Source organism: Thermobia domestica, chromosome 8 (assembly GCF_964235325.1).
Source record: "Thermobia domestica chromosome 8, izTheDome1.hap1.1, whole genome shotgun sequence".
In the NCBI taxonomy this organism is placed as follows: domain Eukaryota; kingdom Metazoa; phylum Arthropoda; class Insecta; order Zygentoma; family Lepismatidae; genus Thermobia; species Thermobia domestica.
The window spans coordinates 151916865-151934675 of record NC_137461.1 but is presented as its reverse complement, the minus strand read 5'-3'; the positions used below and the strand labels follow the sequence as shown (position 1 = coordinate 151934675).

General features: G+C 37.4%; 1 protein-coding gene across 3 annotated transcripts in view; it reads right to left on the bottom strand.

Annotated features, from left to right (window-relative positions):
- Window positions 1–17811, bottom strand: part of LOC145693293 (alpha-tocopherol transfer protein-like) — a 111845-nt gene that overhangs the window by 68094 nt on the left and 25940 nt on the right. For all 3 annotated transcript variants that reach the window (XM_081769148.1, XM_081769150.1, XM_081769149.1), the window contains exon 3: window positions 7907–7998. In XM_081769148.1, coding sequence (XP_081625274.1) covers window positions 7907–7998 — 92 coding nt within the window. The remainder of the gene's footprint in view (window positions 1–7906; window positions 7999–17811) is intronic.

Sequence of the window (17811 nt, the reverse complement as noted above, 5' to 3'; positions counted from 1 at the left end):
ATTATAAAATAAATTACTATGAAAATTTCTGGTAGATGCTAGCATATATTTTTCTAAGTTGGCAATTTGAGATGCAAATTACTTGAATAAACAAAATAACCAAAGTCTTAATTAGCAACATAAATCATAAAAAGAAGGAAGAATACAGAACAGTTTATCGTTGCCTTTCCCTCCTCCTTATTAGGAATGACTAATTTAACCTCATAAGAATAACGAAGAGATTTAAAACCCAGAACAATAGCAACTTATATGAGCCAAAGATAATGCTTATTTAACGGATGACGGATCTCCCCCCGCTCACCGCGGAGGATCGCTCGCGAAGCCACAGTGAAGAGAAAAGCATCAGCTGAAATGAGAAGAATTCATCGCCCCCTAATTCCGTAACGAGGAAAGTACACTCGCGTAGTGACAAATGCTAAACCTGAAGCAGTTATCGCTTCTTACCGGAAGTGTTGTGTCGCGCTCCTATCTCCTCGCCAGGGATTGCAGTTATGTATCTCAGTTGAAATTCTCCCGGCAACTATAAATCACTAGTCGGAGTGTTTCTCAACCTGAAGCCCGTGACCCATATAGCCAAACCCTTCAATAAGAAATTAGTCTATCTACAACTCCTCACCTACCGTAATTTTTACTTCAATATGTGCCTGCTTATTGGATTACGAATGCCCCTGTGTTCAATAAAAGCTCCATTGCCCCTTTTGTCCCTTCAATGAGTTCAGAAGAACGCGTATATTTGTCTAGTAGAATAACCAAGTGCCGAGTCGTTTTACATCACTAATCACCCATTATTTTCTGATTCGGGAGCTAAAGCAAAGACTCTCCTCCTACGTGATCATTCCACTAAAACCCATATCGCTTCAAAATCCCTTCAGTTTGTACTCATATTTCCGTACAGCAAACCTTCTTGTTGCCCTCTAGCGTTGTTCAATTAAGCAGAACCAAAACAACACCCGGTTCTGATTCTCTTGATGTGTGGTCAGCGCACCGTTCAACACCGTCGGCGAACATTCCGTTAGTTAACATACACAGTGGAAAACAGCCCGAATGTGTACTAAACGTTAAAATTTTTATGCTTCTTCTTACCAATGGTTTGAATACAGTACAGACGAGAATGTGTGGTCAGCCACACTAGTCGTCCCCCGTAAAAAAAAATACCTAATTGCTCTCATATTGACCAAGTATAGTGTTACAAAATTGGTAGTTATATAACACTGAGTAAATTTTGAACTCGTACAATATTGAAGTCTCGGAAGCAGTCCTCGATTATATTTCCATTGACCAAACATACTACACCTTCGATTACACATAATACTTCGATACTCGAAAAGCACAGGCCTGCGGTGATACTATTCACACCGATGATGGTTAACTAAACCAAAACTTTTACACTGGGTATACTTCTACCCTAATAACCCTATAAGTTTTCACACAAAGAAAACCAAGAATCATCCGATATAATATTGGTGGTAATAACCACAGTCATTAAAAAAATCAACCTAGTGAAAAAAAACACAATTGTGACCATCCCACGGGTCTTTTCATCTCTTCCCTACTGTACTCATTGTTGGTGTCATATTAAAGCCCAATGACAGTACGCATGTTACAAGTTGCCTCGTTTCAGGAGACCATTTCATTCAGAGACCATTTCATTGAGCTGTCCTGATTACTGCCGTGTGACCCAGAAGGTACCAGGACCGAGATGACCCGTCGAGCCTAGAGTCAAAGTCTAAGAAGCCGAGTGAGTTTCTACAACTGTTCCAGTATAGCAGAGAAGAAAGGTTTGTCACCGTCCAGCCTAGTCACATACCTGATTGGTGCACGCCAAATGCCTAACCATGGATGCAGATCCTTATTCATAAGAGACTATGACCATTCAACATGACGCTCCCACACTCAAACGTTAAACGGCATGAAATGTTAAGAAGTTTACCAGACGTTAGCTGAATCAGCGGCGATGAACTTTCATAAAGTTTACACAACTAATGACCCGTGACCCTAATCACTGTGTATCTTCGGTTAATAACTAAGGAACTCATAATAATGGCCACAAGTAGCAGTGTCAACTCATCCCCGTGAAAAGTGAATAACATAATAAGACCCATAGTAACCAATCTCTGGAAGTGAACATTTTCATTATCTTCAATCGTATCATCTCTTTAAGAACTAGACAAGGACTATTTCTCTTCATCAGTGTTCTGTCATACGTAAAGGACTGATCTTTAGGAACTTTCAATAAAAACGTCCAATGCCCAAGTTGTTTGACAAAATATCACAGTTATCTTTACTCCTACGGACTGTCAAACCCAGGAGAGGAACCCATCAGTGGAATCCGAAATGGTTGGAATGCAACTTAGAACCACCTTCCCGCATCTTGTATAGCCTCGATGCTGAAGCAGAAGAACAATGAACTAAACCGAATATACATCAATATATTGTACGCGCTTCATTAATCATGTAACTAAGCGAATTGTATATGTGTCATTACGTTTATATTGATTCGTTATCTACTGGTATTATCTTATTTCTTTATAACCGTAAAACCATGTTACACTATGAGGCTAACGTTTTAGAAATATTATAAGGTATTTGTCTTTTTGTTTACATCACTGAGGGCCTCATGCTATGTTCGTCGGGATTGAACCCGAAACTTCCTATATATGCATCACTAACCACTATATCACTATGCATAGACATCAGGGATGATAACCGATGATTGTAGGTATCCGGTTTTTCAAGCTAGTATTCTAAGATATAAAAGAAGTAAATTTTAAATTATGATGTATATTGTAATTTTTAATATTACAATGTTAAAAAATAAGTATCTTAAAAAGGGCTATTTTGTCCACTTGTTGTGTAGCAGTCAGACAATGAAGCGGAAATCCTGTTTGTAACCACAATAACTTGTGTGCTAAAAACTGTTTCCGCACAATAAAGATTTGTATTCCTTTAATAAAGCAACTTTCCTGCTAGCTTGATTAAGCCACAAGAACAGAAATCTAATCTTGTTTTAGATTCTTTTTCTTTTTTTTTCTTTTGATATACGAGAGAATCACCTTGGAACCGAACCCCGGACTTACAGGCGAACCCCTTCCCACAGTGCTGACTGATGAAAAACATAGTATATCAGTAATAATAGACACTAATCATAGACTGTGGCCGCCTAGTTATCAACAGTCTCGGGCACGGGTTCGAAGCTGATTCACTCGTATGCACCATTTATTATTACTTAGCTTTCATAAAAATAACAATACAGTGAGAACCTAATCATGCAGGTTGCTAAATATCCTCATCCTATTGGGTTCATTATTACAATTGCGTGTATACCTAAACTTTAAAAAAAATATCCATGTTGAGACTAGGACTTCCATTGTTAGAGGAGGAATCCATTAACTCGTTAATCGATTCCATCTCACTACACCTATAAAGTGTTGATATAGAAATTATTCCACATGAAAATAACTAGTAGATCAATGTAACTTTTAACCAGTCCTCTCAAACATCGAACTCTTGTACAGCAACTTGAACTCAGTGTCGTTCAGGGTACTAACGGGGTTCGAAGTCGAACAATAAGATAAGTAAGGTTATATGATTATCTATGCGACCAGTGATTCAAAGCATGGAAATTTCCTGTGCGGCCACTGATCGCATGACTCACATAGCCTTGCTTTCGAAGGGCGTATCATAATATGGTACTTAGTCCTATTTAACCTAGGTAATACTTCAAAGTTAACTGTAAAGCGGATCACCCGCCTACTAGTATCATTCCTACCAAGCCATGATTCATATATAACTCAGTTCCACAAGGTAGTATTGTGAAGTAAGATTATACCGCCCTTCACCAGTATGATGTATTGTAATTATCTTAAAATGCTTAACTAACTGTAAGCAGGTAATCCATAATCAAGCAGTGGCATTTCGATCCTTTAGGTTTGGTTCTTACGTATTACAACCTAATTATTAGCATGTAAGATTTTGTAAGTACAGAACCAAAAGAGGGTACATAAGTGCAAAGTCTATTATAACGATACTGATCATTAGGTATCCTTGATGTGGAATTTGATCATACCTTCAATTGAGTACTTAAGTTTTATTTAAAAAAAATGGACATAAGGGTATTGACATGTCAACTGCTTGACTGGTTCTAATGGTGATGAAAGGTCAACTAAAGGTAATTATAAGATAGAATCATGAGCAAGGAAATACCTATCGCTGTAGCTAGTTTCAAGCTATCCTCTCATGTTCAATTCCTATCACAAGGGTCATAGTATCACTTATTGTCTCAGCCTAAATTATTGTACCACAAAGGTAATTAACCTCTTCTAATTGTCATTCTAAAGCCTTTGATTGTAACTAACGATGATGCACTTGGTTATGTTTCCAAGGTTTTATATAGGCTGGTTCAAATAATAGTGGCCACAATTTGGGTCAAACAAAATTATAATGCAATAATGTAAGAGTTTCAATACATGACCTACAGGTAATAAGTTTGTGTGTCTCGTTACAAAGTACATATTGTGTTTGATCTTTCATCGCCACGACTGCTCCGAGGTAGGAAACAAACGTGTACAAACCTCATAAGACAAACTGAAGTTGATATGTTCTAGTCTGGTGTCAAGTATAATTGCTTACCAAGTATTGATGTACTACATCAAAGAATTATGTAATTTCCTGAAGTAACACCAATTGTTCATTATTAATAACAATCCTTCTCTTTGTAAAAGGTTTGGCACGTCGCTAATGAGAAATCCCGTCCATTTTCACTCATTCATTACTTTTCACTAAGTTGTTTAAGGAATTTTTATTTTGTTTGAAGCTTGCCAACTAATTTAACCCTTTGACGCCGGATGGGCATGTTTAAAAAAAAACACACAAAAAAATCTTTTAAACATACAACGTTAGACTTTTTTCTTTTTCTTCTTTTTTTTTGGAAGGCTGGGGCAGATGTTACCATCTCAAGTCGCTGATAACCCTGATAGCCGGGTTTCGATTCTGTGGTGTGGAGTGGGAGCTAGGGGCGGTGACATAGTGACAGGAGACAGGGGAGAAAAATATTCTTCCGGGAATGATTTATTTAAAACTCTGCCTGGCTAAGCTGTGTTCCTGGCCCCTGTTGGCTGTAAGACCGCAAAGCAGCGAACAGAAATATAAAAGACAAAGCAAAGGGGGTCTTGTGCCATTCATGATGGCAGAACGAAATCCAGTTGTAAAGAAAGAACAAGGAAACTCTAAATATATAGATAGTAAAATAATAAATCTCAACAGAAATATAGTTTCGCCGCGAGGTGTATAGCCTAGCATGGGTTAGTACCATAGTTGGCCGCTAGGGCAACGGCAATGTTAGTTGTACCCTGCTTCCTGCCACGTGTCGACTTCTGCCCACGCGCTCCTCGAAAGGTGCTGGATTGACCTTGGCTATCGGCCCACACACTCCTTCAAGGTGAGATAGAGGTCGTAAAGACAATAGAAAGAAGCTAGATTGGCCTTGATTATCCGCCCACATGTGGTGCAATATGGTGCAATAAGGTGAAATACGGGAAGTGGTGCAATCGGATGAAACACGGTGAAATCTGATGCAATAGCCACCGCCCCGAGAGTATAAAAGAGGTGAGTTCGACCTTGCCGAGATCCTGTTTTGGGCCGGCACTCGACCTGCGCTGGTCTCGTCTCCAATTTGCAGCAGTTGCGCTACTACTTCAGACTCAGGTATGCTGCCGAACCTAGAAATTATTTCTAAGTTCGCCATCAATATGATTTAACTTGAAATTTCTTAAAGAAGCGATAACATGCCAAGAAAAGCTAAAGGGTTACGCGAGTATTAACACCTTACTTGCTGCCCGAGTCCTGGTATTTCTTAAATCTCTTTTCTTTTTTTTTCTTCTCTTCACATTTTTACAATATGTGGAAATTTCGCGAACCGAGGAGCAGTCTATAGGCTAGTAACATATATGTAAGACGGAGTAAGGTCAGTTAAACTATAAATAGTCTGGTCACGCTGTATGTAACTCGATTGTACTTCTTTTCTTTTTGATTTCTTTTGTAATAAATACTTTATTATGGAATTCTTATTTATTTATTTATTGGACTCATTAAATGATTTAGGTGCAAGCCAAGAATCCTCACATTTGTACTGGGCGATTCAGGTACAGTCTTAAAATTAAGCCTCTGAGCTACGAACTTCGATGTTACTTCTCTTCCATTAAGGTACCAGTTACTTGATTCCAGACTAGCGACCGAAGAAACCGCTCAGTTCGAGGTTAATCGCGGATTAATACAAAATCCGTCAGCTAGGAGGAAGAATATGAGAGAGAGAAGTATAGGTTCATTCCATCGAACCTGTCCTGTGCGTATGTTGCACAGGTGGTGGAGCCCCCAAACCAAACTCACACACCAACTTACTAACAATAAATGTAACACAGGATTATATAAATAACATTAATTTATGAAAAGAAATATAGTACATATATGCCGAACCGCAAATAAGTACGAGGGCGAAAAAGTCGATGTGTTCTTTACAAAACAAAAATGATTTAAAACAGTGACTAGAACATAATAATTTAGAAGGATAAATAATTAGGATAAACAAAAGCAAGAATCTAATATTTAAAGGTAAGTAATTTTTACAATTTTCCAGATCCACATTGAATGTTTTGTGTCTGAGCAGTGAAAAAATGTGTTCCGAAGGTACATACAATAAACACTAGGCTACGCAGAACGATATTTTGTAGTATTTTCAAAAACGAATGCGTATTGGCAACTTACCATATACTATTCGTATAGGGCCTATATGAATATTGGTTAAATGATTTTCAAGTCACAGTCAGTTATTTGATGTAAGACTTTGGACCTAACTTGACACCTGAAGATAAGTACTTACGCACCCCACCGAACAACGATACATTTGATTTCTTGGATTATTTTGAGTTATCACTGGAATTATGCTCTACAGAATATGTCGAACATATATTGAAAATTTAGTGATCCCCTGGCAATGTGCTTGCATCTGGTTTTATTTTTTCCTATTGTACTCCTGAAATATTGTATACGTTTTTCTCGAAATTACTAAAATGTAATATATATATATATCGTTGTTCGGCGGGCTGCTTCAATTGGAGGCTGTGTTTTCTACGTTCTAAGTAGACCATTTTGAAAAGCAACACATCCTATTTGTTTTCTAGGATGTAAACAAATATTGGATTGCAGTATCATTACGTTGTATTAATGACATTTTATCTTATGTTGCAAATTTCAAACTGGTCACTACTAGGCTCCAAGATCAAAAGATGTCAGCATGTGACAACACTATGTTGGTGCGACTGATGCAACGTGTCGTGATCGAATTTCTTCAGTGTGGTAAGACGTCCGTTGTCGTACAGAAGAAACCCATGTGAGAGAACTTGGTGTACTTCATCCTGACTATGCAGTGAAGTAGAATGTCAAGCTGTGGTTCCGTCTTTAAGATGAATGGTCACACATGGACAGGAATGTGTTTATCCCCAGGTTGATAGTTAGGAAAAATAATTATTGTGCTATGTAGATTAAAGTTCTAGTAATGTAAATGGATTTGATATATACCGATAACGTCAGTTGTTTTCACATAAAAATATGGCCCAATTATTTCCAGTATGTCATCGTATGCATAAACATCACAAATTGAAGTATTTGTTAATTACTAGTACTAATTAACAAATAAAATTCTAAGATGATTTAGGTGCTAGTAAATTATTCTAATTTTGTCCGCCTATTTTTCTTTTTCTTTAAAAAAGTTTAAATTTAGTTTCAATTACTATTTCTAGAATAACTTCGTTCAATTATCTATTTATTTGTGCAAAGTGAATTTGCTCAATTGTATACAATACTTTACAGAATAAAAATATTGTTTTAAGAGAAAATAAAATGTGTTCCTTACCGTTTCCAAGGCTTTTTGCAGATCATATTTTCTTACTCGAAGAAAAGCGAGGAGAAAAGAGTCGTCTGTTCGAGAACGAAGATTTTGAATTGCTGGAACAAGATCATAACGTTTTGTTCTGTTATGAAATTAAAATTAATTACATCAATCGCAAATTGTTAGGCTTAAGAAATTAGTTATTGAGTTGTTTATGCTTTTTATACACATAGAATCACCATTAATTCCTCATTAGAGACAATGATATAAAATAAAAAAATGAGCTAGTTGCTTTAACTACATATACTATAAGTACCGACGCATTGTCATCTAGCAAAAAAGAATCACTGATCCGAAACATTTCCACTCTAACGCGGGAATGAAGTAACTCAGAGGTGGAAATCTAAAACACAATATATGATGTTGGGGAGGGTTCAGCAAGCTATATACAGAATGGAATGGAATTTGCACAGTATGAATGCGAATTGCGAGAAAAAGGCAAAATGTCTACGAGTAGACAAGTAGACGAAAGCAAGAGAAACGATTGCTGGATTGACCGTGTGGGGTCGAAGGTGCAAATCTCATCATCGACTATCACTTTCTCTGTATGGTGATATGGCACCGTATATCCATCGTACTGAAAATCGGTGATTATTGTGAGAACCGTGAAAATGCGTTGATACACACCGGCGTGCAAATAAGGATACAAAACGTACTATGTCTAAGTTAAATGTAACTACATAGGGATCGTGCAAGACGTGAAACTACAGAAACAAATAGAGAAAAGAATATATTTAATAATAGACATGTCGAAGGACAACAAAATGTTGGAATCAAAAGTATGCATTACACAGAACACTAGCGTCTGTCGATCGAACTCCCTTGCATGTAATCAGTTAGCTGTTTGACGACAGAACCAAACTAGTTTTCCAAACATGCTATTCGCTTCGTTGATTAACGGCTATCACCTTGTATATAAAACTGTTTCAATTAACACAAAAATGGAAGCAAATGGTTGGATTTTAATTCGTGACTCCACGCTATGGAGTTCAATACTTTTACCACTCGGCCACACGGTCAATGCAGCAACCGTTCCTCTTGTTTTCGTCTACTTTTTCACGAATAGATATTTTGCCTTCTTTCTCGCAATCTGTGTGTGCGTACCAATGATGATTTCGTATCACATATTTTGATTGATTTAAATGTACGAAATATCTTACCTTCTTTAGGGGCTACCCTTACGCCGCCCTTCTAATTCATTCCGAAATTGAATGTGCTTGTTAACTAGTAAATCATGTATTACCACTACCAGTTGTGTTCGGTCTGCAGACCACCTCTACTGACAGTTGCCTGGCAAAGAAATTTCCATTGTAGGAAACTGCGTTGCAGCTGGATCATGGGTATTGCATCCCTCTTCTCTTTGCAGACTATCCACAGGCTGGAAATGGTGCAGACTCGACAATGACACAGACGTCGCATCAGGAGTCCGAAAGTACAATAGTCCACTAGGCTGGTATCTGAACTCTTGCGAGGAATATCAGGAAACAGAATTGTCGTAATTCCGGTTTTTTGTTCCATACGACGATAGAGTTCCAGCAATCTTTATGCTGTGTGGCTGTGTGTCTTGTCTTGAAGCAGTTTAACCTGATTCACGTCTTCTACGTGCATTTCAGTCAGGACGTAAGTCTAGTAAGTAAGCAACATTGATGTTTACGTTTTGCTCCACCTTTCGGAGATGCAGTTTACCCCTGAGCCAGAAATCGGGCTCAATTATGAACCCTTTGGGGGAACTCTGCGCGTACTGGCGGCAGAACGTGCTTCGGTCCTTGGGGTCAACAGGTATGTGTTCAATGGAACGAACTTTAATACAGTCTGTGGGGTAAATAAACGCCTCATCAAGGATAACGACAAACTTCCAGCGATTTCCCGCACCATGACATTTATACAGCTTTCTGGAGTTCATTTTTCGCCCAGCTACATGACACGGTTTCAGAGGGTGCACACTACTGATCCCTGTGAATGATGTTGTTGATTGTCGCCTGTGATGTGCGACATTTTGCTGGCCGTCGCATGCTGCATACAAGGATCTTCGGAGGTAACCATACGTCGAACCACACGCAATGGTGGCAGAGCCCTCTTCACGGGAGGCCGGTATTATCCAGCTACCCGTACGATGAGGTGTGTTCCCATATTTCCCTATAATACGATTCACAGTGGCACGCCCTATAGTTTATAGATTTCTACAATGCACGACTACGTGAACTTAGCGTTGCAAAAAGTCACAATGAACTCCTCCCAGAATCTGTTTAGTGTCAACAGCATCAGACTACCTTCCACCACTGGTCTACTGCGTGACAAACGAGATACTGTTGCTTGCTTCGTGGCAATCTTACGCTTGCACATGCACTGTACAGTTGCACATTGAATTCGCCTCAATATAACTGAACCAACCCATGTAATTCATATTGTCTTTGACTGAACCATATTCCGACATTTCGTTTCAAGTTATGGACATTTTTGTCCCGTTGTGACAAATATTTGTTGGGCTCTATCTGTGAAACGACTCACTCCGAAACACTTGTTCCTATTTTGAAATGTCTTCTTTTGTCATCGCCTATCATCAATCCAAGTTTGTTCCCAGGTCACGAAAACACTCTGTATATAATATTCTACATGGGTGTAAGAACGTAGATTTAAGTGTACTTTGCATTTTAGGAGAGCTCGCTCTGGCTGTACGGTTAGCCTAGCGTACTAAGTACAGGAGATCCGGGTTCAATTCTCGGTGGGAGCTAATGTGGTTTGGATCGCACGTTAAGCTGTAGATTATTTTATGTAATCTCGCAACTGGAAGAGACGCTATACTAAAATCAAGTCAAAATGACACATTTTAACAAAAAAACATATTTTGTGTTTTTACATTTTTTTTCATTGTATACGTAATGTATTGTTATAACATTTGTAATGTTTTGGCTCATGCTTCGAACAATAGATATACGAAATTTAACATAAGCATACGGAATAGCCAGCATCGAAGATCTCGAGATTCGTTTTTAGTTGGTGTTGTATCCAAGATATCTGTTAGTATTTTTGAGTCACAGAGATTTTGTAAAATTAAAGACCGAAAAGGATATACATGACCACCTCGGAATACATTCACGTTTACTCGAGTCAAGTTTCGCCTCACCCTTGCCAACACATGTACGGTGAAACATTGTTTAATTATTGTGAATGAAAGGTCTAAATCCCAAAGGAAGTGGGTAAAGATCGACTTTTTCCGGCTAGATAGTCATAAAAAGTAATGGTACTCATAAAAGCCAGTATAACGTAAGAATGTGAAGTTCAGATATTAAACCTTACATCTATGTAAGATGTTTATAAACTATATTGTAGTTAGTTCCATAAAGAACCCCGCAAAAAATTGTGGTTGTAGATACTCTTCCGGTGGAGACATTTTTTCGAACTTGCAACAACAATTTTAGTATGAGGCACTACATTAACCAGTATACTTCTTGTTTTCCTGAAGTCTAGAGTTAGTAAGCTTATCAATAAGCGTTCATGTAGTGTAAGAAACGTTTTAACACGTATCTAAATACTTTAAATGATGCTTATTACCAAATGTCGTGTCTCTAAATGAAAGTCTGAAGAAGTACAAACAGATCCGTAGCTAGACATTTCGGCGCCCGGGGCGAAGTAGAATTCGGCGCCCCCATACACTCACCACACCTAGCTTTTCCTTCCATTTTTAACTTATAAGAAAAGCAGCAGCTAGTGTTATACCACACTAAATTTTTATTAAGCTGCTTGGGGAGACCATTGCAACAGCCAAAAGCGATCATTATGTATTCTTTTACAAATGAGGGCTGTTTTCAACCGGCGTATTTTGGACTTTGTTAAACTTGACAAAACTACCTTTGGTTGTACACAAATCCACTTGAAGAACAGTTACGGAAATTTACAATACATCTATTTGTAACGCTTCATACTATCGATAAAAAATGAAATTTCAATACTCTAGAAAATATATGCTTTTAAAATGTTCAAAATGGGTGACAGCATTAATTTCTAATAATAATTGTAAATTTTGTAATTTTATTCTGTATGTGACCACACAAATATCATTTTAATTTCCATTCTTTTAATATCAGCAATTAAACGGGTTGAACTTGCTAATGATAGACTTTCTTTTATTACTCTTAGGAATCGGTGGTGTGATACTATTATTTTAAATGTATGTGCCCCAATAGAAGATAAGGATGACAATATAAAGATATTTTTTAAGAAGTATCACGGGTATTCGACCAAGTCCCGCGATGCCATATGAAAATTCTATTAGAGGATTTCAATGCGAAGGTAGAGCGGAGGATGTTTTCAAACCGGTTATAGTGAAAGAAAGTCTGCATAAGGAAAGTAATGACAGCGGGGTTACTTTCGTGAATTTTGGAACATCCAAAAACCTTATCGTGAAGAGTACAAAAATTCTTACATAGCGACATTCATAAATACACATCAGTCTCGCCAGATGGAAGAACACATAACCAAATTGATCACGTTTTAGTAGATAGAAGACAGTCTAGCACAGCGCTTCCCAACCGGTGTGCCGCGAATGGGCCGCTGGTGTGAAGCGAGGAAATCGAAACAAATTATTAATTCTGTAGGAACCAAATTGCAAGACATAATGGAAAATGTATACTTGTATTTCACATTACTATGAACCTCTACTATAAATCTACAATTTTAAGTTTCATAATGTGTTACTTTTCTGTACATTTTTAATGCTGAAAAACGTATTTATCATTGTCATGACCATTATTGCTTCTTTATTGTTGTAGACTATTTCGTAACTTGAAATTTTAATATATCATTCAATAAATTCACAAAGCAAACATGTATACAAATTACCTACATTTGTGTTTTAAAAGTAAAGGAGATTTGTTTATTGTTCGTTATTTAGTGATCTTCCCTTTTAGTTAAAGGTTAGATACAGTTTCCGAAACAGAAAGTGGATTTTTAAAAATCCGAATCCTCCATTTCATTGCGATTATTTCTATTTTAAAATTAGAATAAAAAATAAGCCTAATGATTTACCACGGGGGGAAATCAGTGATCGAACTTTCTTCTCTGTAAGAAGGAGATCAGTAATCACATAAAAATACCACGGTATTTTATATTTACAAATAATAATAGTAATTATATATATATATATATATATATATATATATATATATATATATATATATATATATATAAAATATGGGTGTGCCGCGAGAATTCAAGTTACACCTGCAGTGTGCCGCAAGTTGAAAAAGGTTGGAAAACGCTGGTCTAGCATAATTGATGTTCGCTCGTTCAAAGGACCCGACTGTGACACTGATCACTATCTAGTAGCAGCGATAACAAGAGAAAGACATTATCATTGAATAAAAAGAATACTCAACATCTGAAAAAGGAGAGGTTTAGTTTAAAGAAATTAGAGGAGAACCAGGCGAGAGAGAAATACCAGATTCAAGTGTAATAGATTCTAGTTTTCAGAAGGTTTTGAGAGCACTAATGTTGAGGATACTTAGGTTCAAATTAGGGATAACATTAAAATTTCAGCAAGAGAAAAATTGGGACACGCGGAAACACGTAGGAACAAATCATTGTTCGACCAGGAATACACCAAACTAACGCAGAAGGGAAAGTAGGCGAAACTGCGTTGGCTACAAGATCTGAACGATATAACTACACTAAATTTCATTGACATCAGACGGGAAACTTCCAAAACGTTTAGAAGAGAGAAACGTGATTTTTTGAGAGCTTAAATTAATGAACTTGAAGATAATAGTAAAAGAAAAATCGAGACATGTTCAAGGGAATCAATGTATATATTGAAGAGAGTGGTCGGAACAATTCTTACTGATACAGATAGCATCTTGAATAGATGGAAAGATTTCTTTGACGATATGCTTAACACACAGCCAAAAGCAATGTTCGTGGGAAAAGGGAAATTCACAGCAGAACCATAAATTTCAGAACCTAGCCGAACATAAGTAGAAATCGATATAAAGAAATTAAAGGAACACAAATCTCCGGGTGTAGACGAAATTCTGGATGAGTTAATTTTAGCTAGAGGGGCAAATTGTGGAACAAGATACACGAACTCATTTCTCTTATCTGGAACAAGGAGGAATTACCCAAGAATTGAAAGAATAAATCAGTGTTCCTTCACAAGAAAGGCGACAACGCGGATTGTAATAATTTTCGAGGCATTTTTCTTGTTAACATCCGATAAAATCTTCTCAAACATTTTATTAGCGAGATTGATCACAAAAAATTACTGGAGATTATCAGTGTGGATTTAGATTAAATCAATCAACTATGAACCAGATATTTACCATTCGGCAAATACCCGAAAAGAAATGAAAATACAATAACCCGGTACATCAATTATTTATTAATTTTAGAAATGCTTACTATTCTATTAGGAGATTAAATATTATACAACATTCTTGCAGAATTTGGAATACCGAAAAAAGCTAGTTGGATTAAGATATCTTTAAACGAATCCCAAAGCAATGTACGCGTAAGAAAATTTTTGTCCACGAGCTTCCTCGTCAAGTATGGCCTGAAACAAGGAGATGCATTGTTGACATTATTATTCAACTTTATTCTGGAATACGCTATAAGGAAAATCAAAGAATGCAACCAGAGCCTAGAGTGGAATGGTATTCATCGGGTTGTGGCGTATGCTGATGATGTAAATCTTATAGAAGAAGATAGGAGAACAATAGAAGGAAATGTAGAGGCATTATTAAATGCTTGCAGATTTAGAAGTAAATGCAGAAAAAATCAAATACATGAAAGTTCACTGGGATTATAATAGGCCTACTGCAAATTATGGATAAGTCAATGTATCAAATAATATTTTCGAAAAAGTGGATACTTTCAAGTATCTAAGATCAATATTAACAAACCAAAATCATATTCACGAAGAAATTAAATGTCAACTAAAAGCAGGGAATTCGTGTTAATATTCAGTTCAAAATCTTTTGTTGTCGTGAATTTTGTCCACGAATTTGAAGATCAAAATATATAGAACGGTAATCATGCCTGTTGTTCTGTATTGTTGCGAAACATAGTCGCTAATTATACTGGAAGAACGCAAACTGTAAGTATTTGAGAATAAAATCCTGAGACAAATATTCGGATCCAAGGGAACGGCAATCGGGAATGGCGGAAACTTCATAACGAGGAACTGCATAATTCACACCCTTTACCAAACATTGTTAGGATCATCAAGTCTAGGAGGCTCAGGCGCAAGTCGTATAGCGAGAATGAAAGCAGGAGCGGTTTCAAAGTTTTGACTGGAAATCCAATCGGAAAATATGTATTAGGAAGACACAGACGCAAATGGAGAAACAATATTAAGATGATTCTCGCAGAAATGGGAATCCAAAGTAGAAACTGGATTCAGTTGGGTAATGACAGAAGTCATTGGAGACGTTTTATGAAAGCGGCATTGAACCTCTGAGTTCTACGGTTAAAAAAAAAAAAAAAAAAAAAAATATGTGAATATAACTGAAATTTAGAAAGTTCATGTTTTGTCTGTATGTAGATAGATAAAACACAGCACAACTGATACGTATGCACAGAAAACATGCATGGCGATGCAAGTAATTGATGGAGACATGATCCCAAAAATTCCTTCAAATTGGAAGCATTTTATATATCAATGGAATAAAAAAAATCACGGGTAGTGGTTAGTCTTTGAAAAAGGGGAAATTCGTTGCGTTTAGTTCTGACCCTTTTAGTCCCTACTCTACGATTTCGAATATGTTATTAATTCCCTTGTTTACTTTCATTTTTAATATTCCCGCGCAAACAGCAGCTTGCGTGTGTCTTTACACTCCTCTCATTTTCATACTTTCATTCTCACCATCGTGATTAATCCGATTGGGTAGAAAAGCGTGATTAACGAAGCAAACACATCACCATCACAACGCTAAACACGTATTTCAGACTTTGACCGTTTCTAATTTTGAAAACGCTCCTACGTACACCATAAGTCATTACTCAACACCTTCTATATCACATTGTCATTAACAAATCGTAAATAATAACTTTCTTTAAGTAATAAATAAAAACTTGTTGTTATTCTTATTGAAACGTTTGGGTTGCGAGCAGAGCGAGCAAGAAAATATTTAACAAGTGTATTTCTTTGCAAACCGATAACAATATTGATTTAATAGGGCGCCAATTCTTTTAGGGGCGCCCTGTCGTTTACTCTTTTGTGATCATTTCTTTTTTCTTGCCCGTTCGGCGCCCCTTTGCTATCAGCGCCCGGGGCAATCGCCCCGCTCGCTTCCCCCCCCTTTCCTTCGGCTCTGAGTACAAAGCAATACTGGTAATATTTTATATCTATAACTCGCCTTCACACTTCTCAACGGTCTTCGGTCTCCTTTATCTATGCTTCTTAGAGGTACATACATTAAGAGATTCTGAGATATAAACATCTTATTATAATTATAACCTCCACTGCTTTTAGATGAAATACCAAAAAACACCGAAAACACGTGTCTACTCATTTTAAATGTTAAATCCATATACCATTTTTCATGTATCTAACATTCAGAGATGTGAACATTTTATTATAGTAATTACCACCCGTATTCTCTCTCTTCCTCGTGGTATTTCCAAAAATATTTCTTTAGTGGTACCTCACGTCACAAATCCTATGCATTGTTCAAATTTCAAGTTTCTAGCATTTCTAGCTTAAGTGGTTTGGTTTTGGCGTTAACCAGTGTTACCAAGGACTTATTTATATAGAGAGATTATATTTGTTTTCATTTTACGTTTTGTTCGGAAGCTTTTTTTGTGTGCAAAAATAGATAAAACTCAGAAGCAGGTTAGGATGGTGTACGCTCAGATCAAGCAGAAAACATACACTGATCATCCTCTCTTCCATAATTCTCACTACCCACTTCTCAGCCTGAGAGTGGTATTTGCAATTGAAAGGGCAGGTAAAGAACATGCACGTGAAGGATAATCAAAAGAATGATAAAGCTCCCTCTCAGCCCATCTTACCCACGTTTAGGATCTGCTCTATCAGATGCAATAATCAATATACAGGGTGATTAAGGAGGAACGTCACATAATTTGTGAGGTGATTCTACTTGAAAATGAACCGAAGAAGTCGTATAAACATGTGTCCAATCTTCGATCGTTACGAAACTGGAGCAGGTTGAAGGCTACACATATTCATAAATGACAAGTGTGAATATTACCGAAATGCTGTGTAGGCGCTGCGGTGGACAGAACAGTGGTGGGATAGATGACTGATCCATCCTAAAAGAGGTGTGGGGTTCTCCAACATATGTCAGCACTATAACGTTGCACCAAGGCAACAGCTGTAAGGGTACCCAGTGTGCAATCGTGGGTTGGATCAGTGAGCAATCGTGAGGTCATGTGCGTGTCGTGTTTGAATGTTATTTAATTGACCATCGATTGACTGTACCAGACAAGTATCTCAGTATCTGAATGACATATTTCTTCAGCAGTGCGTTGGCGTGGCGGACCCATTAACTGGCCTCCCAGATCACCCGATCCAGCCCCATTAGACTTCTGTTTAAAGAGCTAGTTAAAAGAAATGTGTACGATACGAAGGTGGATACACATGAAGAACTTGTTCCTCGCATCACGGACGCTGTTGCCCGCATTAAAGCCTGCCGAGATGAAGTTCGATGTGCAACACAACACCCCCCAACGCGTTGACAAGTACATTGATATGGGTGGGGGACTTTTTGAACATTTCTTGTAGGATGGATCAATCATCTGTTTCACCGTTATTCTGTCTACGACTGCGCCTACACAGCATTTCGGTAAGTAATATTCACACTTGTCTTCATAAATTATTCATGGATGTGCATAATCTTCAACCCGCTCCAGTTCCT